This window comes from Aspergillus flavus, chromosome 1 (genome assembly GCF_009017415.1).
Source record: "Aspergillus flavus chromosome 1, complete sequence".
Classification (NCBI taxonomy): Eukaryota; Fungi; Ascomycota; class Eurotiomycetes; order Eurotiales; family Aspergillaceae; genus Aspergillus; species Aspergillus flavus.
The window spans coordinates 5,597,765-5,622,679 of NC_092406.1; the positions used below are offsets into that span (position 1 = coordinate 5,597,765).

The 24,915-nt window shown below is 48.3% G+C and overlaps 8 protein-coding genes across 8 annotated transcripts; 4 read left to right on the plus strand and 4 right to left on the minus strand.

The window, feature by feature from the left end:
- Positions 1–1,203: 1,203 nt before the first annotated feature.
- Positions 1,204–2,986, minus strand: F9C07_11123 (putative pantothenate transporter; the record flags this gene model as incomplete). Its single annotated transcript, XM_071507552.1, has 5 exons — positions 1,204–1,481; positions 1,575–2,050; positions 2,103–2,150; positions 2,207–2,617; positions 2,679–2,986. The coding sequence occupies 5 exons, from the start codon at positions 2,984–2,986 to the stop codon at positions 1,204–1,206; spliced, it is 1,521 nt and encodes a 506-aa protein (XP_071366062.1).
- Positions 2,987–3,583: 597 nt separating this feature from the next.
- Positions 3,584–5,218, plus strand: F9C07_11124 (putative alpha-ketoglutarate-dependent sulfonate dioxygenase; the record flags this gene model as incomplete). Its single annotated transcript, XM_071507553.1, has 9 exons — positions 3,584–3,944; positions 4,008–4,036; positions 4,096–4,104; positions 4,159–4,218; positions 4,283–4,442; positions 4,495–4,596; positions 4,655–4,813; positions 4,893–4,992; positions 5,098–5,218. The coding sequence occupies 9 exons, from the start codon at positions 3,584–3,586 to the stop codon at positions 5,216–5,218; spliced, it is 1,101 nt and encodes a 366-aa protein (XP_071366063.1).
- An 805-nt stretch (positions 5,219–6,023) lies between these two features.
- Positions 6,024–7,999, minus strand: F9C07_2141934 (rox3 family protein). Its single transcript, XM_041289182.2, has 3 exons — positions 6,966–7,999; positions 6,215–6,852; positions 6,024–6,163 (listed from the first exon to the last, which is right to left on the minus strand). Exons 1-3 carry the CDS (start codon positions 7,615–7,617, stop codon positions 6,080–6,082), a joined length of 1,374 nt encoding a protein of 457 aa, XP_041140050.1. The 5' UTR covers positions 7,618–7,999; the 3' UTR covers positions 6,024–6,079.
- A 277-nt stretch (positions 8,000–8,276) lies between these two features.
- Positions 8,277–12,092, minus strand: F9C07_2280149 (fungal-specific transcription factor domain-containing protein). Its single transcript, XM_041289181.2, has 3 exons — positions 11,316–12,092; positions 9,899–11,247; positions 8,277–9,846 (listed from the first exon to the last, which is right to left on the minus strand). Exons 1-3 carry the CDS (start codon positions 11,460–11,462, stop codon positions 8,781–8,783), a joined length of 2,562 nt encoding a protein of 853 aa, XP_041140049.1. The 5' UTR covers positions 11,463–12,092; the 3' UTR covers positions 8,277–8,780.
- Positions 12,093–12,794: 702 nt separating this feature from the next.
- On the plus strand, positions 12,795–15,302 carry F9C07_1153812 (putative C6 transcription factor). Its single transcript, XM_071507639.1, has 5 exons — positions 12,795–12,847; positions 12,946–13,043; positions 13,143–13,558; positions 13,608–14,213; positions 14,267–15,302. Exons 3-5 carry the CDS (start codon positions 13,158–13,160, stop codon positions 15,138–15,140), a joined length of 1,881 nt encoding a protein of 626 aa, XP_071366064.1. The 5' UTR covers positions 12,795–12,847; positions 12,946–13,043; positions 13,143–13,157; the 3' UTR covers positions 15,141–15,302.
- Positions 15,303–17,145: 1,843 nt separating this feature from the next.
- On the plus strand, positions 17,146–20,819 carry F9C07_11127 (uncharacterized protein). The gene is made up of 11 exons (XM_071507554.1): positions 17,146–17,488; positions 17,555–17,594; positions 17,660–17,685; positions 17,761–18,091; positions 18,142–18,335; positions 18,388–18,676; positions 18,748–18,887; positions 18,941–19,071; positions 19,122–19,476; positions 19,529–19,685; positions 19,739–20,819. Exons 1-11 carry the CDS (start codon positions 17,438–17,440, stop codon positions 20,722–20,724), a joined length of 2,700 nt encoding a protein of 899 aa, XP_071366065.1. The 5' UTR covers positions 17,146–17,437; the 3' UTR covers positions 20,725–20,819.
- Positions 20,820–21,222: 403 nt separating this feature from the next.
- Positions 21,223–23,126, minus strand: F9C07_11128 (phosphoribosyl-aminoimidazole carboxylase; the record flags this gene model as incomplete). Its single annotated transcript, XM_041289160.1, has 4 exons — positions 21,223–21,419; positions 21,489–22,446; positions 22,498–22,595; positions 22,661–23,126. 4 exons carry the CDS (start codon positions 23,124–23,126, stop codon positions 21,223–21,225), a joined length of 1,719 nt encoding a protein of 572 aa, XP_041140046.1.
- A 700-nt stretch (positions 23,127–23,826) lies between these two features.
- Positions 23,827–24,909, plus strand: F9C07_11129 (uncharacterized protein; the record flags this gene model as incomplete). Its single annotated transcript, XM_041284487.2, has 2 exons — positions 23,827–24,430; positions 24,491–24,909. The coding sequence occupies 2 exons, from the start codon at positions 23,827–23,829 to the stop codon at positions 24,907–24,909; spliced, it is 1,023 nt and encodes a 340-aa protein (XP_041140045.2).
- Positions 24,910–24,915: the final 6 nt, after the last annotated feature.

Here is a 24,915-nt window from a genome sequence, read left to right on the forward strand (position 1 = left end):
TTATTGACTTACGTCCCAATTCTAAGCCAAAAAGGAATTGCTCTGAGTTTTCCAATATAGGCTTGTGCAGCCATCGTTGAACATTCCGAATGCGATCTCGGTTCGAATATTGAGAGCCAATATGCCGACGAAGGGCAACCCAGCACCATCAGAGATTCCTTCATTGTTTCTAATATATAAGCGACATGAAACAACAAAGAACGCCTCGAGACCAACACGAGGACATGCCGTCTGACTTACCTTGTATCTCATGGTAGTATCTTGGCCACTTTTGCTCAATCTCACTCTGCCAGTCCTTGGCTATTTCACGAACAGCGTTCCATTCCAGCTTGCAAGTATGAACAAACATCTTCTGATAGAACGAGATACTGCGACGGATCGGTTCTTGCGCTTCCACTCCATGTGCCTTCCGAATCTGTTACCAGTTACTATGAATTCAAATCATAGGGTGAGCAAGGCTAGAAAGGAAACACAAAAAGGTTCGCCTCATAAGGCTTTCCATGGCATTGAATTTTCTTCATGTTGAGATTGCTGTAACTCTGCCGGGACCGATGTTGCAAGGACGAAGATACCAATCAAGATCTCGGATCATCTGTTAGTGAGGAGTATATATCGGGGTAGTAATTTGACATTGAACTTTTCTTTGACTTTGATTTGTTATCTATAGATGGACTTGTGTGATATAACGTCTAAGAGCTCTTTGGAATATGCGGGTTCTTCCTAAATTTGGGTGTAAGTTAGACACTCAATCTTTGTCCCTTTTAGGAAGGCCGTTGAGCTCCCGACAGATATTGGTTCACCACTAGGCACTGGATACTCTGGGCTGATAGAGTGCCCTTGCGCCTACTTCAAGGGTTCTGGATTTAGTTAATTTGTTCAACTGTGTCTTCACTGTCCGTCCACCAAGGCAGTTCCAAATCCGGTGGGTGTTCACTCAACGACTTGAGGAATAGTCCAGCAGTAAATGGTTCAGCTTCGTACACCGTATAGTTGTATCTACAGAACTGCCAGAACAAAAGCACCAGGTCGGAACTCAGGAAGTAGGACGGTTTTCTACAATAAGCCAAGGCAGTAACCATACAATAATATTCTACCTTATGGTATGTCCACCAACTAACATGAATGGCTCTGAAACAGCCTTTTTGAAACTTCTAAAATCTATTACAGGTCCAGCATTGTACATAACAGCTGTCATCTTCATAACTATATTGCCGACACATTTGACCCTCTCGTCTTTCGGGCATCCCAACGAGTGAGCAAAACCATAATCGCAACAACCGCCAACTGCGCCACGGTAGTTGCCAGATTCGAGATAAAACCTCCCCTGAAGTTCGGGGCTTCCGCTGCCGGGTATTGCAGTAATTGCGTCCAAGCGGACATGGCTTGACCGATAGCGTTCATGCTAGCCGTCACGATTGCACGCTCTTCGGCATCGTTGGCCATCGTTACGGTTGCCCAGCTCATTGTGAGAGGGCTCATTGCTAGATAATTGGCTTCGTTAGGGCAATGTCACAGTGATGGATGGATGAAGATAGAAGGATGAACATATATATGCAAGGGACTTTGTTACTTACCACCCTCAGCTCCGGTAAGAATAAACCCCGCTAATCGTCCAGCCTCACCTACATTCCAAACTACAAGCAACACAAGGCCCAACAGGACTGGAATTGTAGTGATGATAGAAGGGAGCCAGAAATTTCTCTTCCTGTCCGCCGTGGTCCCCGCGATCAAGGCAGCTACAATAGAAACAGCTGTGGCGATTGTCGGGAGTGTATTAATTCTCGTGATAGAGTAGATGCCCGGCTTTGCTTTGAGGTACAAACTGAACGGTGTGGACGAAGCCAGAAAGTTCTGGTCAACGAGGATCCACTGCGCAACGAAGACGTACCAATGCCAACGGCCGAGAACGCGCTTGAATATGTCGCGGGAGACTTTCAATTGGCTTGGAGCTGTGAGGCCAACGAGGCAGGAATTGGCAAGTTCGTGCTCTTTATGAGTTAGAAACCGGGGTTTTGTGCGATGCGGAACGTCCAGGAATGCTATATATCCTCTGTCTCCAGTCAGTAATGTCCCTGTATCGGAGGTGGTGAGTCCGGGCATACAGGATACATATGGGTATTGTGATGATGGTGCAAACGATGAAAAGCCACCTGTAAAGCTTATTAGCTGATAGTCATTCTCGTACAAGTATTTCAGAGATGGATACCTCCACCCGGCCAATCCATGCGTATTATTCAGATTTGTATATGCCGCCGCCTGAAGATAACCAGCGAACATGGTCCCCAAAGGCGATGCGATGAAGAACAGAGATATTCGACGACCGATTTCTTCTGGCTTGTACCATGACCCAATGACATATATCACGCCGGTAAAGGAACACGATTCGCAGATGCCGATGAGAACCCGCATCGCGTAGATAGTGCCTGGGTTCTGCGCCCAGGCACACCCAAACGTGAATAGGCCCCAACCGGCTTCCAACGTAGGTAAAATGATATTGATTCGACTTCGGGTCAGATAGTAGCATGCAGGGATCATAGATGTGCAATATGCTGCCCAGAATGCTGCTGTGATATAATTGAGCTCGTTACCGACGAGTCCAATGTCTTCTTTCATTCCTCTGTGTATTGCTGTTAGTATCTGCCGTTTTGTATGAGAGCAATCCAGTGGAGTGAACCTACGATACATAAGCATTCGTAATAGCCTGCTGGTCAAGGTATTTTGTGAAGAATGAAAGACAGCCGAATGTCAGAATCAGAACGTCCAATTTCAAGACCAATCGCTTTTCCAAATGATTCATGTCTTTCGGATACCACCGTGCCCATGTCAGAAAACGGATCCATAGTCCATCATGACCTCCAAGAACAGCATTCCCATCCTCGGACCATTCTTGGGTTGTATCATGGGCGAGTGTCTTTGATCCGCCCATCTTGTGGTACTTTCTTACCCTCCAGGTACAAACCAGATCAGGTAAGTTAGGGCTTCGCATAAGGAAAGCCGAGTACCAGGATGTATTTAGAAACTATATATGAATAAAATAAGAGTCTAGACTCATGGGTAGCAACAACCCCTCGCCAATTGCGGGGGCTGAATGGGGGAACGATAGAGTGATCCCAAGGCCTTATGGTATCATTGCGATAGATACTGAGAGATTCAGGTTTATCAGAAAGGATTTCCGAATTTGGGAATAAATGTCGGATGGAACTAACATTTTGGATTTCAGACATTGTTTTCATAGCGTGTTTCTGTTCTGCAAAGCTACATATACGAACCAATGATTGTTAGGGCTCATGTCATGGTCGGCAGCATTGACGCCATCCAGACCATTTATGCAACTAGTGGCATCTGTCAATTGTGTCATTGCATGTTGATATTGCTACCATATTTCGAATGATAAACGCAGTCAATCAAAGATATAAAGCGATTGGCTGTTGAGAGCACATTCAGTAATTCTGCCTGACATCCATCCGTCTTTGCTGTACACAAGAAGTAAACCCATTCTAATAAGACGTATAAATCCCCCCCCTGGAACCTCTAGTGCTCCATACAGGAAACCACTGCAGGTACATCAACTTCCTATCTAAGCATGGCTCACCTCGAATCGCGCAAGCACATATCCCCCGACTCAGGTTTCCCCATCACTCTCCACCCCAACTTCAACCCCAAAATCAATCAGCATGTCCCTCCCGACCCCATTCGCGAACACTTAAACCCCCCCAAAGACCGGGCACTCTTTGCCGACCCTGAAAAGAAAGCTCTATTTTCTGTGGCCAAACCCGTAGACTTGACTGAGTCAATCGGTACCCTTCTCGAAGATGTGCAACTGTCTCAGCTGAACGAACAGCAACTGGATGAGTTGGCTCTTTTGGTGACTGAGAGGGGTGTGGTATTTTTTAGGGATCAGGACCTGACGACGGAAAAGCAAGTCGAGCTATTTCAGCATTATGGTTAGTAATCACCGCAAGGATATAACCAGTGAAGGCCTCGATGCTGATTTGTGGTTTATATAGGAGTTCTCGATAAGCATCCTGCTCAGAAGGTGAGTGCCAAGATAGTTTCTAGATCGCAACACTCCAATTAGGGCTAACGACTATACAGGATCAGAAAGTTAGATATTCCTCGATATATGGCCGTTCTTTCTCTACTACTGACATTAAATAGTTCGTGAATATTCACGGCAGCCGTGAGGATCATCGCGAGATTGCCAACTACACCCCATGGGTAAGACCACCACTCCATATATATATGGACAAGTCATTCACATCATAACTGCGACTCCTTAAAGCCAAGTGGGGAGTTCCACGCAGATACCTCATTCGAAATTAACCGTATGTCTTGCACATTCAATGAATATAATATCGGGTATTTACTGACTTCAACAAGCGCCATCATATTCCCTCCTGAGAATGGAAGAGCATCCAGCCGTCGGAGGCGATACAGCCTGGGTATATATACTACGCCCCTTCAACCTAAGCCAGACAACCTCATCTAACCCAGGAAACCAACAGGTCTCCCAATACGGCGTATACGACGCTCTCAGCGACGCATACAAGAAATTCCTCGATGGCCTCCACGCAGTACACACCTCCAGACTCCAATGTCAGCACCCCATACCCTTACGCAGTGCGAAAAACCCCCTAACAAAAACACCAAACAGATGACACAATCCTAGACCTCTGGGGCGTCGGTCCAAACAGACCACCCATCGACACCCACCATCCCGCCGTTCGAACGCACCCAGTCACCGGACTGAGAGCCCTGAACGTGAACAACGGGTTCGTAACCGGGTTTGCAGAACTCAAGAAACTGGAATCGGGTTAGTGTTCCTGTGCCTCTCAAGGAATAGTGGCGGCTGCTTCTATGGTCAACTAGTATTGACGTAATATGCTGTCTAGACAAGCTTCTGGATTTCCTATCGCATCATATCCATGCAGCTGATGATCACTACGTGCGTTGGAAGTGGGCTGTTGGTAGTGTTGCAATGTGGGACAATAGGTATGCATTCCTATGTCGTCTGTTTTTTCCATCTGATCTCCTGCTTTCAAGCCACTTTAAGCCTATATTTCCTCCAGTTTCTGATGCTTGTGCTACTGGCTATAGATGTACTGTTCATCGAGTGATCCCCGGGAGGTATAAAGAGAACAGGCGAGGAATTCGGACAACCGTCTTCGGTGAGAAGCGTGAGTATATGATTGAGATATCCATTATTCCAGATATATAGATGAGCTGATAATTCGAGGTCTGTCAGCTTACTTTGATCCGACCAGTGAGAGTCGAGATGAGCGCAAGTTGCGCGAAGAGAAGAACGCCAATGGGGACGCTTGACAGCAGGGCAACGGATGAATCTACCAAGGGTTTAAGATTATTTGATAACATGTCTAGTATGACTAAATCTACTCAGTGCTACTGGATGACTTCAGTTGTAAGCTACATTTCTTATTCTGTATCATAGGTATCATTCCTACCCATCTAGTAGTATATCACGGCATCCTTGATGCCTCTTGCCTGTACTGCTAATAAACATTCACTGTCCGAAGAAGTAAACAGACGAAAGAAATACAGTCGGACTCCCTGTCACCCACGAAGCGAATATCAAATCATGCCATCTTGAATGTAATTGATGGACAAAATCGAAAAAGATCCAATCCATCGCAAAGGATGAGAATAAAACAAGGCGAAATCCAACGGGACCAGATCAAATAGTGAACAAGCAAACGCATTTAAACATGAACATTAAGCTGTGAATCTTTTGCCTTCCAGGGATACGAAAGACAAACCTGTTCCGAACGATTATTGCTCCCCTAACGCCGCCCAATTGATAAAGCCGGGTATATCCAGCACCATGATGCAAAAATGTACGGAGAATAATAGATCGGTGAGGACGTTGTGGCGACCGGATCTACCAAAGCATACCAGTAGATCCAAAGCCTAGTCCTCATTTTTGAGCCTGAAACCTATGCACGTAGAGATGTGGAATAAGGGGGAAAGGGACGGCAAGGATACTAAAAAGAAAAAGAAAAAAAAAAGGGAAGAAAAAAAGGGCAAAGCGCAATTTGCTTTTGGTCTGCCAAATTTGCATCGGTTACCTGGCCCCAATGCCATACATACCGACCCCGTAACTTCCACCTCTTTCGGGCAGAGGAGTTGATATCTTCGACACATGATCCTTCAATCCAGCGTTAGTCAAGGCAAAACATTGTAGAATCAAACGCTATACCTTCTTCCGTTTCTTCTTGCTAATCCCTTCGCTATTGGAATAGAATGCGCCATCATCGTCGTCATCTGCGTAGCCTTCGCCGTAGCCAACAAAGCTATTATCATCGTAATGCCTCTTGCGTCCCCGACTGGGCCGAGACCGCTCCGGCTCAGCTGCGTTGGGTGTCCCATTTGCTTGACTGGGCACTCGTACGCCATTGGAAGGTGTCGCAGCCTTTTTGCTACCATCCCCACTTCCGGCATGTTTCGACTGTTTTTCGTGACCAAGGATGTCTTCCCAGTAATCATTGTTCGTAACTGTGCCCGGCTCCATTTTCATGGCTCTCATCTGAAGGTTATGCAACGCTGAATCCATATCAGCAACCTTGATCTCTTTCCCGAACACCTTCTGGTTTTGCCACTCTTCTTCCGGCCACATCGTCATTTGCCTCAACCCACCAGCCATACCGGGTTCATGCTTCACAGGTTTGTTTCTCCCAGCTAAACCAAGGCCTTTCAGTTTGCCTTCGTAGGACTTTCGTAGTCTGTTGATCTTCTCCCCAGTTACCGGATCCATCCTTGCAACCGATTTCGCAACCGGACCAAGCCCGTACAAGGAAACAAGATCATACGACGGGTCCGGACCAGTCGCAATATGGGCTGTAGATTTCATAGCACAGTGTTAACATATCTCAATCCAAGAAATGATGGACCAGAGTGCATTATGAAAACGGCAACAGCCGCACCAAGGATTGGTATTGGGGAGCTCTTACAGCTTTTGCAAAGATGGAAGGCCGATGTAAACTCCTTTTGCAGAGATTCTAGACTTGATTCATAGTTAGATAAATCCGCCGTTCCCTTGTCGATATCCATGGCATCGCCATGGTTCAACATATTCTGATCGCCCGTGATCCCGAAATCGCGGACTCCGGTTTGCGCACTTGGTCCTTCCGACTGCCGATCATGATCTGTCCGTCTGTGTTCTGTCTGTTGAATGGGCGCATTCATATCTGCTGTGGATGTCGCCCCCATTTCCGGCCCAAATGATTTTTCTGTCTGTTCGCTATCATCGACGGGCGTTGCCCCCGTGAAGTGACCGTTCACACTGCTAGCCGGTGTCGGAAACGAATTTGTTGTACCTACTGTTGGTTGCTGTGAGGCTTGAGTAGACATCGGCACGGAAGAAGGTGGCGAGGAGAGGTTTGCAGGTTGTGACGTTGCCTGGCCAGGTGACGTTTGCGAGGATGTGAAATTGGAGGCATAGTTCTGAGCGCTTACCGACATCAACGGAGGAGATGTCGGGGTCTGTGGAGTGTGTTCGGTTGAGGTATAAGAAGGGTGGTTCGATTTTAGAGACCCAGCGGCGGGAGAGGATGGCGAAGGAGGCCCTAACCGGAATGACGCCGAGGAGGCGCGATCGGACATGGGGTCCCGGGTGAAGGTTCGGAGAAAGGAGATTGATCAGAGCCTGAACAGCCCTAAGTCCTGCGGCCTCAAGAGGAGGTCTATATCACAGACTCTCAACTCAAGGGCAGACCAAAGCAGATCTAGGCTATGAGGGGGGGCTGAAATCACTCCGGTCGAGGGTCGCTCAGGCGGGCGAGCAGGACGTTCCACAGCCGTCTAATATGCACACATTCCAATGATCTGATTCTGAGCGCTACCAGAATGTTGTCGAGCAAGCGTTTCGATGAGCAATATAAAAGAGTGGAAGGCGAAACTCGGCGATGGTGGAGTGAGCGATGGCCCTTTGGTCCGCACTGGAAGAGAAACGGACGGCTTTGAGATGTTGGATGACGGCAAGAGACCGGAAGTGCACGTGACCAAGTCCTTTTTCAAGGCTTGTAACTTACAATACCTGTCAATACGATTTCGACCTTTCAATATTTTCTGGATTCAATTGGATTTTACTATTAACCGCTAAGGAAGTTAGCAGCGAATTGCATCCAATAAGGATTTTCTTGTTAGTACAATGTTCCAGGATTACTTTTGATGCCATTCACCTTCTCAACTTTAGTTTTAATTCCCTTTAACACTTAATATCTTATTCTGAAGGATAAGAAACAAAGGAAAAGAATATCAAGAAAAAAAAAAAAAAAAAACCGAGAGACTATGAGTATTTCCGGTTCTAAAAAACGAAGGCCGTCACAGCCTCTTGAAACCCCAGCCACTGCTTTAGTACCGTTGGTGATCCACCTTTCACCAATTCGCCTCCTCTATCCGTACTCCATAGTGTTATTACGATGAATTATTTTGGCCTGAGCATGCCATGATAGCTTCAACCCATGTTGAGGAAATATTGAACAGACTTGAGGTCTAGGAAGCAACATCGAAAAGTGGTTCTGTAGACCGTAGTTCCTCCCTATCCGTACAGTATATCACCCGTGAGACTAAATCAAAGCCAAAAACTAGCACCAAACACCAACCAACCGTATCTCGTAATCCCTTTTTTGAATAATCGCCCATGGGTATATCTAGATTCATGTATCAAAACAAAGGTCGCTGCACGAGAAGAACCACGACGAGTCTCGACGACTCTCGCAGTAGTAAACATATTGTAACTTAGTTGCCAATGCTTCCCCAACTTATTAGGACTGGTAAAACGTTGCAGATTCCCGCACAAGTTGGGCAGAAACATCAGGAATGTTCTCTTCCAACTTCGTCATCAGCTCAATCTGGTCTTGTTGGCTGAGCGTCCGCTCGCGCCACGATGGGATAGGGTATGCCCCATTGAAATATTGCGAGTACTGATTACCAATAGAGTCCATCCAGTTCATCGGATCAACAGTCGCTTCCACATACGCAAGGTGGCTTGCCGTCGTAGAGGCAAGGGTAAAATCAGGATCCCAGCCTTGCAAACCAGGCACAATGGAAGGAAACTGGTTATAGGGCGTGGTTGGATCAAACCGTCCGTCAGAGCAAGCGACAATCGTAGGATCGAACGATGAGGTGGTATATGGGGTCGGGGTTACACTTGAGGAAGTCAGCTCTTGCGGCTGCACTTGAGGATCCCACAGCGGATACGGAGCCACTTTTATTGGTTCCGAAGGAGGCGACGTGGTTGAGAATGGGAACGTCGGATCTGCAGAATGCCCTCTTGACAACGTGCCCGAAGACAAACTGTCAGGGACTGAGGCATTCATACCCCGGATATTCCGGGAAGGGATTGACATTGTGGTGCTTGCAGGACTTGACATGGATGGTGGTGTTGCAACTTCCTGCGACGATGCTGGTGTTGTATGATTGGACGGAGATTGAACGACAAATGATTCGTCAGTGTTGTATGCTTTGAGACATGCCGCGACTAAGCTCTTATATAGGAGTAACGCCGATGCAACGCCGGGCCATCTCTCTGCAGCAACCACGATGGCCTCTAACGCTACGTCAAGGTGGCGCTTAACTTCATCTACGGGATGCTCCCTTCGAATCTCAGGGTATGACAGAGACCAAAGGATAGTGTTCAGCGCCATAAAAAGGGATTGAGTGAAGATCCAGGTTAGATCGACCGATTGGTTCGCAATTTGCTCTCGTTGCATTGCCACATTGAAGACGGAAGCCTCGTAGCATTTCTGCGCAGCGCTAACAGAAGGCTCCGGTACCTGAGGGGAGGGGCGAAACATGAAAACAATCATAGTATTCCGTCTGCCATGAAACCTGTAATATGGTAAACAGACAATCGAGAAATTACTCAGGCTAGTATTCTTACCACTTCTCACTCAAGCCACTTCCTCCGTGTTTTTTTGGACAAGAGGCTACCCAATAATCAAGTTTATTGAGCATTTGCTGAAACCATGGGTCTTGATCGTCAACAGGAGCATCGCGCTTATTGAGATAGAGAGTTCGTCTTATCTCCAGCTGTAGTAGTCGCATCTTGAAGAAGTGTATCGCGATACACTTAGGTAGTATTGGTTTCCCTCCCGGAAGGATTCCGTCTGGTGTAATGAACTTGTCATCTATCAGTTCGAAGAACTTGACACGGATATGGTCGTGGTTGACAGAATAGCAACTGGGCCGTCCAAGACTATGAGATAGCCCAAATTCCATGGAGGTGACGATCCAAAAGAGCCTCCTCCGCATTTCTATTTCCAAGGGATTGAACAGTTCGCCGCTGGGCGACTTAGTGATTGTGGCTTCATCAGTGAGACCCAGATCTTGGCATAATTTGACGGCTATCCCAACGACCCAGTACGCGGCGGTTCTTGTCGGGGTTAGCAAAGAATATTGGCCGATCAAAACTAGACACTGCAAAGCTCTGAGGTCCATCCGCCTCAGAGAGGCTTCTAGAAAGGGTAACGCAGCAAGGTAATAGCCGTCGGCTAATCCTGCATAATCAGTACTCATCTTTTGCATACTGATAGCAATCACCATTCGTAGTTGGAAATTCTTGCACGGATCGTTAGAACCGTTGAAAACATCTTCGACATCCTGGCGAAATGTAGGCTCGTGCAGTGTTGGGAGCATCGCTTGTGCTAGCGAGATGTCAGCACGCAACAAGCAGTTTAGATGGGAAGATAAGTAGGGAAGGCCAACAATAAATTTGACGGGCAATGGGATACCTTTGACCACAAATACATCAATAAGTCTGTAGGTGACATGCTTCGCTGGGAGGCTCGGCTGCGGGTTTGAGCTAATGATGGGATAAACTTTTGATGTTGGCTTCGAGCTTTCCTGCTCGAACGCTTGCTTTATTTCGTGTGCCGTTAATTCGGGTACAACATCCTTGATGCTCTTTGAGTCTGTATTTTGTTTGGCCATCTCCATAACTAAGCGAGTAATCGCAATGCCACTCGACGGTCCTAAAAATCTTGGATCGTCATTTTCCTTAAACCGAATGCGACCAGCCCCGCGAACCATTAATTCTGCATCGGCTGCATGCTGGAATTCCTTCTCGGCCTCTTCCAGCTCCCTTTCCAACATACGGGCTTTCTCACGTAGCGAAACGATGTATGTCCTTGGTATGGTACACTTTCGGGCGGAATCGAAGTACACACATTTTGCATTGCTGCGTTCACAGGGGGAGCATCGCGGTATCCCGGGATCACATCTAGATTTGCGCTGCGTTGGTCTCAGTCTGACTGTCCCTACCTTAGAGATAAGAAGGAGAGAAACCGATTAAAACATACTTGTCTGCATCTAGTACAGGCAGTCAATGTGTGTGCAATGCGCCCATCAGGTATTTCATCCGATTGACTAGACGTCTTTGATGAGGGACTCCTCCAGGGATTTGTGAACTGCGGCTTTGTATAGGATGGGTTAAGCTGTGTCGCCATGGTTGGTAACGGTCCGAACAGTCCCCAACTCGGCTGATCAGAGGTTGCTTGCTATTGAGTAGTGACGATCGAAGCCAACATTCCATGCGATCACATGAGATCAAGTCTGTGCACGCAACAAGGCAATTCAGACCAATCCCGAAGTGCGAAGGTTTGTGAAACAATGGCAAAAGGTCGGGGATAACAAGGCTTTCGACATATTCAGGATCCGTTCCGAAGTGGCCTAGCTGCGAGGGGGCATCCGCGACAAGTATCACTAGAAGAGCATGGGAGATTCGGAGGGACCGAAGGTTCAGAAGTCGTTCCTATGGCTAGCTCTCGTTCTGATCTGTCGAGTCCATTCAGTTTTAAATCCAAAAATGCCAGTTAATAGGAGGCTAGGAGGTAGTGGACTGAGAGGCGAAACCTCGGTCCAGTCCCGCTCGGATCGACAAACGCGCTAAATGATCGAAGGACGGACTACGGAACGCGAGAATGACCAGTAAGGAATAAGACAAAAAAGAAAAAGAAAAAGAGAGAGAGGGAGAAAAGAAAAAGAGAAAGAAAAGAAAAAGAAAAACGGAGGGACACTGGTCACGAGGAATGCTTACAGTATCATCTTTGTCTTACTGGCAGCGAACACATTCAGCCAAATCCATAAAACATGAAGCTGGTAAACTGATACTCGTCGGAGGGTCTTTTATCTTCTATGAGCCTTGAGATGGCAAACTCGGTATCCGTTACAATCTCATGATTGCTGGTAATGGTTACACATTTGATTGTAGTATCATTATTACAACGGTCATAGATTTACGATATTACCAATTCCTAGACTTCTTGATATGTAAGGTAATCAGAAGAAATGCGTGATTTTATATAAACAGAGTGTGCAAAAGACGTTGAGTCTGAAATCTTGTAGAGTGTAGTACCTGCATATTTTTCCCTTGCAATTTGGTATGCTTGGTAGGGGGAGGCATGTTGAATGAAGCTGAGAAGTGGATTTTTGATGCTTGGTCCCGGTGGGGGGGCACACAAGAGTAAAGGTGGGGTGGAAATTGGAGGGGGGGGAGGATCTGAGAACTTCCTGCCAATGATAGTGGAATTGCCTGATCGCCTCTTGACTGTACCCTCTTACTGTTATCTTACCGTCCAAGGTCCAAGTGCCCTTCAGAAGTCTGTACAGTAATACTTGCTTTACTCCGTATTGTATTAGGAGTTGGCATCAATTACGTGACTGCTCCTTACGTTATTTTCAGTTAGCCACAATACCCGCCTTACGGATGCGCCTGAGGCTCCCCCCAATTGACCCCCCTTCTCTCAGAGCATGCACCATTAACCTTAAGAAGCATTTGACTTGACAATCTAAAACCTAGAGCTAGCCCCGACTTGCTAGTTTGATTGATCTTGTCAGTGGCTCCCCTCCCCATCAGATAGGCTGTGTCTAGCCTACATTCTCTATACCCCCCTTGTTTCGGACGTTTTGACTGATATCTTCATATGGCAGATTCGGTTGTGCTTATCTATTTATAAAAGATAACTTATGATATACCCTCCCGTGTATGGATTTTTCTCTGTTTGCGACGTCCTTAGCTTTTGATATATGTAGGTAAAACCATCTTCCACCTGTACCCACGCCAGGTCCAAAGCGCGCACATATTGAGATCATCTTGCTCGTGTGTTAGACATGGCTAACACATTTAGATAATATGTACCAATATGACGTCTAGTGCTTCTTTTCTGGATAAGCCACTGCTCAAAGTCAGTCGGCCAGTGGCCGCATGTTCAAGATGTCGGACAGCCAAAGTTAAATGTGATGGGAAGCTGCCTGCTTGCTCCGCATGTGAACGTGTAGGGAAGGCAAGTACTTGTTCGGGTGCGAGTGATGAATTCGCTAGAGGGAAAGAGAGGAGTTATGTTGCTTCTTTGGAAGGTTACTGCGAAAGACTCGAAAGGCAAATCGCAGACCTCCGTCGCCATAAAGAGTCATTATCCATTGATGGAACCGGCTTCGTCCGGGAGAGCTCAATAACATCGATGTCGTCTGCAGGCACTGTCGGTCAGGCTCACCGAAAAGAAATATCTGATATTGACGACCTAGTTGGAGACTTTGGCTTTCTGTCTGTGGCCCGGGTCCCCGGTAAATGTATTCGCTGACAGCATGACTAGATCTGTGAACGCCACCTCCAGAGACTTCCATGGAATCCAATCCGATACTTCATTTGCAAATCTACTCCTATCACTCTCTCTCGTCGAGCCTATCCCGAGATCGTCTTCACAGTCACTGCCCGCACGTCATGAGATTACACCGCTTCTGCAACACTACTTTGATAATTTGTTCACTCAAATGCCTTTCTTCAGCGAGACAAATTTCTGGACCTCCGTGGATACTGTTTACCAGGCTGGAGGTCGCTTTGCCAAGCCTAGTGACCATTGGTTTCTTCGTTTGGTGCTAGCAATAGCTTCTGCATCTATATCTCACCAAAGCGGGGATAGTAGCCATCAGAGAGCTTTATCTTTGATTTCGGGAGCTTTGCCGTTTGCCGAGGATGTTCTCCGCCCTGGATCTATAGTGGGCATTCAGGCCATCCTACTGCTTGCCCAGTATTCCCTCTTTGACCCTAAACATTTTCGTGTGTGGTACCTCGTAGGAATGGCCGCCAGGGCTTTGGTGGATTTAGGCCTACACCAGGATCCCCCTTCGGAGGTTCAGTCGGCCGATGAACAGTTGGATATGCGCCGGCGTGTGTTCCACTGCGTTTACTGCATGGACAGGTTCGTTCTTCAATACCCTCGATGACCTTCAAATAGTTGACTTTTCGGTGAAGGAGTGTGAGCACTGCTTTAGAAAGAACTTTCTCATTCTCGGATGATTCCATAAATGTCGCCCTGCCATCTGCATCTGGGTCTGCGATGACAGGAAAGAGTCATATCTTCTTACACAGCTCGAAGCCTGCGTGGAAAATAGTCGAAATTAGAGAGATCCTATCCTCGGCTTATCAGACAAGGTATTTCAATACAGATGGCTTGTCCTTGGAGTCGGCGTGGGTACTGTGCTCAAGAGCTCGGGATTGGTTCGATAATACACCTAAGAATGTACCGAACTATTTTCCGGTTCTCTACAGATCGGAGCTGCTGTATACCACGATTATGATTCTTTCACCCTCGCAGGATTACTCCAAATTATGTGATTACGGAAAGGTTTTACTTTTCGATCGCTGCATACAGTACGCCGCGGAACTTCACCACATTCTGGGAACACGAAACTGGTTACCTTTAATGACCTCCCTTGATATCCGACGAATATATCAGGTTAGCCGGCGACTTGTGGATATCCTACAGCAAAATTACGAACTCGCCCTAAGCCCTTCCGTGCCCGTGCTTCCCTCCGTATTCCATGACATTACAAAACCGCCTATGTTGGAGGCCTGTAATACTGTCAACTGCCATGGTCGTGCTATTGAGTGCCTAGATCACATCCAGAAGCTGCTGCAATTTGGTGCGATGAAGTGGGAACTCAACGACCTTCTCGAAAGTTTTCAACAGGACTCAGTATCTGTTTGGAAACAACTGATGGATACTTCTGTTGCTTATCTCCCGGGACCTGGTGCCTACATGGCTGGCCCATGTACGATTGTACCTGGCGCGGGGTCTGTGTATTCTGACCTTACTCTAGGACATTATAATCATAATGCCCGGTGAAGGACCAACCAAAGTTTCCCCTTCCCCTATCTTTGCTCTTTGTCAGTTTACTCATTTGGCTTCCTAGTTTTGGTGGCAAGGCTTCGCAATCATGATTTCCTACCTTCGATTTATCGTGTTGAACTCTTTGCTTAACCTGAAAGCCCTGCGTCCCTGACAATCTGGCTTGTTGAGTCCAGTTTACAAACCCTGATTGACATGTTGATCCTTATCCTCCTCTTTCATCCTTGTCCATTTTTTTCAAGAGACTTAGTCACTGTACGGTGCGAATGATCGCGGTGTAGCAGGTTAAACTCAGCAGATCCTCGTGAGTAAACTTCACCATGCGTGTCAGGGGCTCCTGCAGGGAATTAAAGAATCAGGGGTTCTACTGTTGCGGTATGTGGCAACATCAAGGATCTGCGAAGCGTATAGTCTTCTCCGGGCTCCATGAATCCCTCACCTCCTGCACTCCATCCCGCCATTTTTTGCTTTATCTATACCTCTTGCATGTATGCGGGTGTGTGTGCTCTCATATTCCCAATCAATCAACCAATACCTACTCTTCTGTACAGGGCTTAGGTGCATGGTCTTCAATAATCCCACCACGGGACCAAACCGATGTACTCCACACAAAGATCATGGATGCTTTACATAGTAGTAAAGGCTTGACATACTATCGGTTTGGCTCCCTGCGTATATTTTTGGTGCTCACCTTCCTATTATGGCTTGTTTCCTTAAAGTTAGCCTTTGATCTTCTTCAGATAGGGCTGCTCAAGTGGCTATCTAAATTATGGAGATTCAATCTTTACTTGGTATTTGGTACCTGTGTCTTATCTCCCCCACAGTTGGGGCTTAAATGTTGAACATACAGGGCGCTAAGCCTGGGATCAGAGCCTTAGGCCCACATCCGAACCATAAGCTCTATAGCAGCTCTAGGTCTACTTTGTGTATATAGATTAGTAACCTCTGAGGATCCATGTTCATCCCTAAGGGAGTGTACCTAAATGAGTAAGGAAGAGAAGGAACAAAAGAAAGACTAATTAGGTAATAATAATAATAATGCCTCAACCAAGGGTTATCAGGCAACTCAGTAGAAATTTGTTGTTGAAAATGAATTGGAATCGAGCTCCTGGTGGTGACGTCATTGTGATGCGTTGCCGCGGTTCCAAGTGGAGAGCGTCCAAGGGACTGCATTCGAATCACGACTACGACTCTTAAGTATATACCACTTAGTATTTAGTACTAACGAGTATTTACTTACTCTTCCAGGATGCCCTCTTTGGAACATCTGGTGCATGTGCAATTGCGATCAAAGAGCCACAATTACGAGTCAGTAGCCCGCTCGTGGTCGGAGAATCATCGCGCAGCATGGAAAACAAGATATGATCCCCTATCGATGGAAGTGTCTGGCCACGTCGGGTTCCCTCTCCAGGTCCAGCCCTGCGGCCATCGGTTCTTGGCACCCATGAGGATGATTAAAGGTTGAAGTCGAGTTTTAGCTCGAGACCCAACGTCGATGATAGGGCCCCGGTTGACTCCATCGTTACCGCATCGTACATACTTATGAACCTCATGGCGCTGATCGCTACTCGACCGGTAGTGTTAAGGTTCGATGATCGTCTCGTTCTTTTCTTGATATTGCAAGGGGGTTCAAAACCATTGCAGTTCTTCGTCATCACCGGATGACCTCATCCATCGGTTTTCCTTACTATGTTAAGCACTCAAAGGGGGAAGAACCGAGATGGCCTCAGGGACCAGGCATCGAAAGCATTTCCAAGGACTGGAAGGATTTTAGGGGGCTTTTCTAAGGTAGCAAATCCGTACCTGTAAAAATCGAACAGAATCAAAATAAAATTCGATAAGTCCAGAAGCCACGACACCGTGACGTCAATTGTTACAATTCTGCCTGAAGGTCTTTCTTTCTTGCTTGTGAAATCTTCCCCCCTTGTGACCTGCTTCCATGATTGATATTTAATCCATTTCCCACCCGGTTCCTTTTGGATTTTCTCGTAATCCAATTCTTGTTGTAATTTATCCCCAATTGCGTTGCATTCCAGTCAGAACACCTCACGAAACCCTAATCTAATCCGTTTGCGTCTTTCATTCCAGTGATACCCCCCCAGGCAACGCGACACCCCCATTCTCCCTTGTAATCTATCCTTCTCGACTCAAACCCCCCGTGCTTGACCGTTACGTTTTTCTGTGACACGTTTCAGGCCTCCCTGCAGTCCTTTCATATTTAATCATTAGTCTTTCTTACGTTATTAATACGCCTCTCCACCTCGTGAATACCGGGAGACAAGAACGCCTACATCATGTCTTCCCGGCTAGTCAATCGCCCGATGGATACGAAGCAGAGGGACAAGGTGGGTAGACGGCGCATCCTATCCGGGGATGAAAGTTCCATGCTGACTTTAATCACCCATCGACAGGATATCAATCAGAAGCTGCAGCTATATGGAATATATCAAGGTAAAGCAGCTCAGATCCAGCAGATATAGTCACATTCTGGCCCGGTCACTGACACTGTCTCACAGCGTTCAAAAATGGCAAGCTTCCATCGGTGAGTCTTAGACACGACGACATAGCACGACCCCATCGGCATCGCCCCGACGGCTAACGGATGATCGTACTGCAGAACAAGCAATGCGACGTTGCTCTAAACAGCGCGCTCAAGTCCAAGGCTCTCTCAACACCACCGAAAGAGTTGTCTGAAGAAGGACGAGCTCTTATTGGAGACGTTCGCGACGTCATTGAGCAGGCGAAGCGCCTCATTCTTAGCAAGAATGACGGCCAATTGATTCAAGAGTTCATCTGGGAGGCCCAGAGCATCACTGGTGAACATGTTGGAGAGAAGCCAGATGTCCCTTTGAGTAGGGAATCGGCTCAGCAGGATGGTAGGGAGGCTCTAGAGGGCTTGAAGACCCTTGGAAACCTCCTGATTACCAATGGAGAGTTTAGGAAGCTCTGTATGTATTGTCTGAACCTGTCAGACTGCTGTGGTATTAACAACTTCAAGTGAACGATGCCTGGATCCTTGTCCGCGATATTGCTGGCGATGCGTCGCAGAAAGCTGCCAACCAGGTCCGGCCGTCAGAGGAACAACTAGCACAGGTTGACCAGCCTGCCGAGGATAACACCTGGCATGAGAAGCCTGACTATGCAAAGCATAAAGAGCAGTTCACTTCTCGTTTCAGGAAGAACAAGGCCACTGTAAGTTTCGGTCTTTGCTCAGATTAATGCGAGCCGTATTGACAATTGAAAGGCCGAGCAGCAAGCGAACGAAGTCACCGACACCGCAGCTCAGGCTGCAACTGGTGACCAGCGGCAGGACTCTGCTGTGGAAATTGATGGCCGTACTGGCGCTGCCGCAGGTGCTGAAAAGACCAAGGAAAAGCTTTCCGAGAACATCCCTGAGGAGCAGAAGTCTCGTGCTCGTGATCTCGCTGGCAAGACAAAGGGCTACCTGTCGAAGAAGATGCCCAAGGAACGCCGCGAGCAAGCTATCTGGCGCATGAAGAAGATGATCATTGAGATCCAGGGTCGTGCCGACTGTGAGTTGCCTCGACTAATAAACGAGCATCAAGCTCGGTGACGAAATGACAAGCTAATGAGCCTCATTTAGATCAACGCGCGATCGAGACCTTGTTATCTCTCGCGGAGAAGTATGGCAGTACTACTAGGGATGTAACCCAACAGGGTGCTGGAACTGTTAAGGGTACTCGGGGCACTGATAAGATCAGCAAAATGGAGAAGAACCTACGGGTATGTTTCTATAAAGCGCAATCACTCCGTCAGCTGCTGATTTTCTATCACAGGTTTTGATCGAGCGTTTCGCGAACAGCACGTCTTTAGACGATCTCTTTGACTCGCTGGAGAATATCTATCGAGATGCAGACAGAGATCCTGAGCTCAAGGGATGGTTCAAAAACATGGACACATTCATTCGGTATGTCTTTGCACGGAGATTATCTAATAAGGCTTCGCTAATAGAAACAGGAAATCTCTCCAGGAACAAGGCTACGTCATGCAGGAAGACTGGGACCGTCATTATGATCAGCTCTCCGACCATGGCCGTTATTTGTTGCGCGAACGCTACAGGGACCATACAGACCGCATTCTTGACGAAGTCAAGTTTATTGGTGATCAGTTCGCCCAGGACCCCCAAAACAAAGCCTTTGGAGAAGCGGTTGAGAAACTGTTCCTTGACCTCGGCCGGGACTCAAGCGGTAACGTTTCTTTCAAGCCGCACCTTCTTACGGACCTTAGGGATGTTATTTTGCCTGGCATTTTTGAAAATGTCCGCTATGTCCCTATCCCTCGTATTGAGGTGTCAGACCCCATGGCTGATGTGGTAAGTTTACCCCCGTCGAAGGAAGCCCTGTTCGGCTTATAACCTCTTTTAGGTCGTGGAAAACCTTGTCGTCGAGAGTGATAACTTGATGCCGAATGTTGTCGAGTTCGGCAGTGACAACTACCTCCGCTGGGGACGCAAGAAGATCAGCAGCAAGAGAGACAATAAGATCATGCTTTCTGTTTCTGGAATCCAGGCTGACTTGCGAGGTAAGTCTGACTCAACTTGTACAAATACAGCCCGTGCTAACTGTATTTTGCAGATGTCAGTTACTACATCAACAAGAAACAAGGATTCCCTTCCATAACGGATCAAGGAGTTATGGATATCTTCTTGGGCGGCGATGGCTTCGGCTTCAAAATCGCAGCTTCCAATGCCCAAAGGGAAGACCGTCAGAACTTCGTCAAGTTGGACAAAGTGTCCGTGAAGATCGACTCCTTCAACATCAAATTGAAGAAGTCCAAGCACAAGGCTCTGTTCACAATCTTCAAGCCATTGCTTTTCCGCACTGTTCGCCCCGTTCTGCAGAGGGTCCTCGAGCAGCAGATCCGCGATGCATTCTCTAGGGGAGATGCCTTTGCCTATGAGATCCACAGCGAGGTCAAGCGCGCAAAGGAAGCCGCCATCGAGGATCCCGCAAACGCGCCTAACATCTACTCCCGCTACCTGGATGCCGCGCGCGCCAAGATGGAAGAAAACAAGCAAAAGGCACAGGCTGTCGCCCAGCGCGCATCTAACACTAAGGTCCAGACGGCAACGACGCTTCACGATTCCCTCTTCCCCGAGATCAAGCTTCCTGGTGGCATCTCCAGCAAGGCCACTGAGTATAAGGAGCTCGCGGAGAGGGGAGAACGCTGGGAATCACCCATCTTCAGTATCGGCGATGCACCTGAGTCCTCCAACATCCCAACCCCGGCTGATATCACCCGCAAGCCACACACCACCGCCCAAGGCCGTATATCCGATGGCAACGTGACCAACGGTAGCGCAGCAGCTAGCGGCGCACGCACTTCCAACGGTTCCACCACCATCGGGGCAACGAACGGCTCCGCTGCCGTTACAGGAACAAGTGGAGTTACTAACGGTGCCACCAATGGTGTCCACAAGGCAAACGGCTACGGTGCTCACGGCTTCTCCGACCAGGTCGACAAAGCCTTCACTTCAAATGGCGGCTACAAGACCACCCAGGATGGTGTCACCGCTACCATCCCGGGAGCTCAACATGCTTTCAACCCCCAGACTGCTTAAGAGGTCAGCCTCACACACGATTGATCTATGACTTCCTTAAGATGTATCTTATGCTGTCTATATATTTTTGATATCCCAGTCTCAGTTTGTATTTTTGGTTCTGGTCCTGTTACCCCCTTATGTTGAATTGTGGATTCTGGGTTTGATACCGGTAACTTGTAATCATGGGTTGAGTCTGCCATGTCATGTACTTTCTCTTATGCGTTTAATGCTCTATGGTTGTGACTTGTCAGAAGTTACTTAGTTAATTGAATGTCTAATCTGCTCTTACTATATCTTATGCTTTCTATATTCTGTAGATGTACACTACTAACACATCAGATATTTTAACTACACCGTATATAATGATAAGCCCTAGAAGAGCAGTACTCAACAGATAAGAAGGTCACAAAAAATTTCAATAAAACTAGTTTTCCAAAAGACATAACTACTTAAATTTCATGAGTACGTCGCACATCTATTTTAAGCCTCTATTAAACCAACTCTTCCTAGTCCTGTTCACATTTGCTCAAAGTACTTTTCCCAACCGAGTTCGCGCATCTTAGTGCCCTTGAAGTCGAGATTCTCGGTCTTAGCCTGCTCAGCATACGCCTCCACCTTGCGCTGAATGGCTGGATCAAAGGAGCCCAGGATTCTGGCGGCCAGGAGAGCGGCGTTAATGCTGTTGTTGATTCCGACGGTGGCGACAGGGACACCTATAAATATGTATTAGTGGTTTTTTTCGTAGAGAAATATTGGTTGGAGATGTTCATGGTTGGACATACCTCTGGGCATCTGCACGATGCTGTACAGACTGTCGACACCATCCAAGGAGCTGCCCTTGACTGGGACACCGATCACAGGAAGAGCGGTGTGAGCGGCGGCCATACCGGGGAGATGGGCGGCGCCGCCAGCAGCGGCGATGATAACCTTGATACCGCGGGCAGCGGCACTGGCGGAGTATTCGGCCATGTACTCCGGGGTGCGGTGAGCGGAGGTGATGTCGACTGCGGGTTCGATGCCGAAGTACTCTTTAAGGAGCTTGAGTCCTGGAACGAGGGTCTTGAGATCGCTGTCCGAGCCCATGATGACGGCCACGGAGGGTGCAGGCTTCGAGGGGCCCGACTTCTGGGGCTGGGTCTTGATGTCGCTGCGCTGGGAGCGGATCTCGTCGACCACGTCGATCAGGGGCTGGATGTGTGTCTCGGCTTCGTGCATGGTCGGCGCGGTGACAGTGATATGGCCCATCTTGCGGCCTGGTTTGGCGGCGCCCTTGCTGTAGAGATGGATGCTGGCGTTGGGGATGGAGAGAGCATGCTCTGCGGCCTTGAGGTGTGTGTCGGGGGCGGCACCGCCGATGATGTTGAGCATGATGGAGGGTTGACGGAGCTCGAGGCTCTTAGGAGGGATGGGGAGATCGAGGATGGCGCGGATATGGGTATCGAATTGAGACAGGGGGCAACCTTCAATGGTGTAGTGACCGGAGTTGTGAATGCGGCTAGCAATTTCGCACAGGATCAGACTGTCGTCTTCGAGGAGGAACATTTCGACACCAAAAACACCCTTTCCGTCGAAGGCTGCGACGGCCTTACGTGCTAACTCCTGGGCTTTCTGGTTGATGGCGTCGGACACGTTGCGCGCGGGGGCATAGACGAGTTTGCATATCGAGTCTTCTTGGACGGTCTCGACGGTAGGGTATGACAGGACATCATCCTTGGTCTTTACGACCATGACGGCCAATTCCTATTGTATACTTAGCAATTCCCTCCTAGGCAATGTAGGTTGAGTACTAACCATCTTGAAGTAAGCCCACTTCTCTGCATACAATGGGCGGTCCTTAAGCGCTTCAAGGGCCTCGGGGATATCCTCCTTAGAGTTAACACGATAGTTTCCTAAGCACAACCGTACATATTAGCCGTGGAACAGTGTATATGAACCTTGTCAAAGGATGACTCACCACGTCCGTCGTAAGCCATAGTCTTCGACTTCAACATCATAGGATATCCAAGCTGTTCGCCGACCTTGGCCAATTCTTCGGGAGTGTTCTCGGCCAGCTCGCGATGCTCCGCCATGGGAATACCATATTTCCGCAGGTGCTCCTTCTGGTTGAACTTGTTCTGGATCGTCCGAATCGCTTGCCAGCTGGGTTCAATCTTGACCTGAGAGGCAATCTCCTCCAGGGCGTAGGTATCGACATGTTCAATCTCTGCCGTCACAACGTCGCAGGTCTTGGCCAGTTCCCGAACGGCCTCGCGCTCCTTGAAAGAACCGGTAACGTGGCCATCGTGGCTACTGATCTGCTTGGCCGGGGAGTTCTCCGCATCGAGCACGTTGCATTGAATGTTCAATCGGTTGGCGGACTCGACCAGCATGCGGCCCAATTGGCCTCCGCCGAGGATTCCCACCTTAGGAGAGTTCCACATCCTGGGTTAGGGTATAAAGATAATTCGGTTTGGGGACAGAATGCAAGTGTGAGCCGCGGAAAGACGCAAATCCACACAATCTGGAGAAAGTGAATCAGTAGCCCCTCTTCTCCGCCTCTAAAAAATTGGCCCGATAACCGTCACGTGAGTCAATTGATAAGCGTCTGCACGGGCCAATAAGGCACGGTCGTTACCCGCCTCCCCGCCTGCGCGCCTAAGAAAGCTCCGGCATTATCGTTTCGCATCGTATCGCGTCCGATATCAACTTCACCTCCTTAATCCTGGATTTTCGCATTCGGGAGGATGTCTCTAGGTATGTCATACCGGTGTAGTTGCAATTCAGCTTCCCGAACACTGAGGTCTGAATGCGGTGCACATATCTTCATTCCATCCCACCTCGTTCACCGCCACGTCTTCCAGATGCATCTGTCGGAGCTATGTAAATGAGCTAACTGATATTGCCCTGATAGATGAAGAAACCCTGGAAACGGTCGCCAATGGCGGCTCAATGGATTTGTATGCTAGGCATTGCTATCCCACCCGTGACTAAGCACTGACGTCCTATTTCAGTGAGAAATGGCCTAGCATGGTAGAACCGTTGCTCGAACGATTAGAATATGTGCGCGACTACCCTCCATGTTGCTCTCGACCTCTCATTTCTAACTAGAACATCGGATAGATTGTTTACAATGTCTTCCCCATGCCTCAAGTGCCTCCCGAATCCACCGCAGCTATTTCTCAACAACAACCAATCTCCAATCTATCCGCCTCCTTTCCGCAAGAGCCCAATTCGATACCCACAAGCAGCAATAAAGAGAATGCCACCCCAGCAGACTCCCAGACATCCACACAGCTCACAGAGCCCTCGGGCGAGCGCATTCCCAACTCCCAGCCTCAGTCATCCGCCGGTCCAAATCTGCCTACTCCCCTCCAGTTGCTGCTAGACTCCACCAGATCGACATTGAGATCGCTGTTCAGCACCAAGCCACCACATACGATCCAAAGGCTCGCAGAGCTTATAATCCGCCCTAACAAGCACTACAAGACACTTCCCGCCTACTTGCGAGCGGTTGACCGCGTTGTGTCGGTCACTAGCAGTGCGGATATCTTCCCGCTTAAGACGCACGCAAGCGGAGACCAGTCGAATGGTATTCTGAATGGCGCAGAGAGTGGACCGATGTTTTCGGATCATGCCCTTGGCAGCGACGAGTCCTTGGGCGGTGCTCTTCTCACTCCCATTCCTTGGTTGAGTAATGTTGCTTCTCCGGATGCTGAAGGTGAAGGTGGAGCTTCTCTTTCCGAAGGTACATTCTTCCATATCGGCTCTTAACCTGTAGGCTGAATATCCACTGACATATCGATAGATCACGACGCTATGTCTGAAGCAGCACCACAGCAGCATTCCCTCCAGCAAGAAACAGACGGCGCCGCAGAGCCCGTACTTACCCACTCAACAACATCAGTTATAGAAAACGAGGCGATGGAAGATACTGGACCCCAACAGACAAATCCCTCGGAAGACATTCCCCATGCTCGGGGTCCCCGGATACTAGGAGTAGAAGACATGGGCTTGCAAGACGGCAAGGGAGTCGAGATGACACTCGAGAACGAAGGAGCCAACAACAACTCCGCTGAGCAAAACGGCCAGCAGGGCAATGATGCTGGCCAGACTGCGACCAAAGAAAATGCAGACGGAGACGGAGATATCACGCTAGACGACGCCAAAAACGCAAATGAAGAGCCCGGTGCCTCGGCGAAGGGGGATGAGCAACCTAAACCCTAGTTTGAA

Bases quoted from the DNA above. Each gene is read 5' to 3' on its own strand.
- F9C07_2280149 (XM_041289181.2), bottom strand. From the start codon at position 11,462: ATGGCGACACAGCTTAACCCATCCTATACAAAGCCGCAGTTCACAAAT. The intron at 11,248-11,315 runs GTATGTTTTAAT...AGACCAACGCAG, and splicing joins CCTGTACTAGATGCAGACAA to CGCAAATCTAGATGTGATCC. The intron at 9,847-9,898 runs GTAAGAATACTA...ACCATATTACAG, and splicing joins AGTGGCTTGAGTGAGAAGTG to GTTTCATGGCAGACGGAATA.
- F9C07_1153812 (XM_071507639.1), top strand. From the start codon at position 13,158: ATGACGTCTAGTGCTTCTTTTCTGGATAAGCCACTGCTCAAAGTCAGT. The intron at 13,559-13,607 runs GTCTGTGGCCCG...CAGCATGACTAG, and splicing joins GTTGGAGACTTTGGCTTTCT to ATCTGTGAACGCCACCTCCA. The intron at 14,214-14,266 runs GTTCGTTCTTCA...TTTTCGGTGAAG, and splicing joins TGCGTTTACTGCATGGACAG to GAGTGTGAGCACTGCTTTAG.
- F9C07_11127 (XM_071507554.1), top strand. From the start codon at position 17,438: ATGTCTTCCCGGCTAGTCAATCGCCCGATGGATACGAAGCAGAGGGAC. The intron at 18,677-18,747 runs GTGAGTTGCCTC...AGCCTCATTTAG, and splicing joins GATCCAGGGTCGTGCCGACT to ATCAACGCGCGATCGAGACC. The intron at 19,072-19,121 runs GTATGTCTTTGC...TAATAGAAACAG, and splicing joins AACATGGACACATTCATTCG to GAAATCTCTCCAGGAACAAG.
- F9C07_2141934 (XM_041289182.2), bottom strand. From the start codon at position 7,617: ATGTCCGATCGCGCCTCCTCGGCGTCATTCCGGTTAGGGCCTCCTTCG. The intron at 6,853-6,965 runs GTAAGAGCTCCC...TGAAATCTACAG, and splicing joins CTTCCATCTTTGCAAAAGCT to CCCATATTGCGACTGGTCCG. The intron at 6,164-6,214 runs GTATAGCGTTTG...GCTGGATTGAAG, and splicing joins GCAAGAAGAAACGGAAGAAG to GATCATGTGTCGAAGATATC.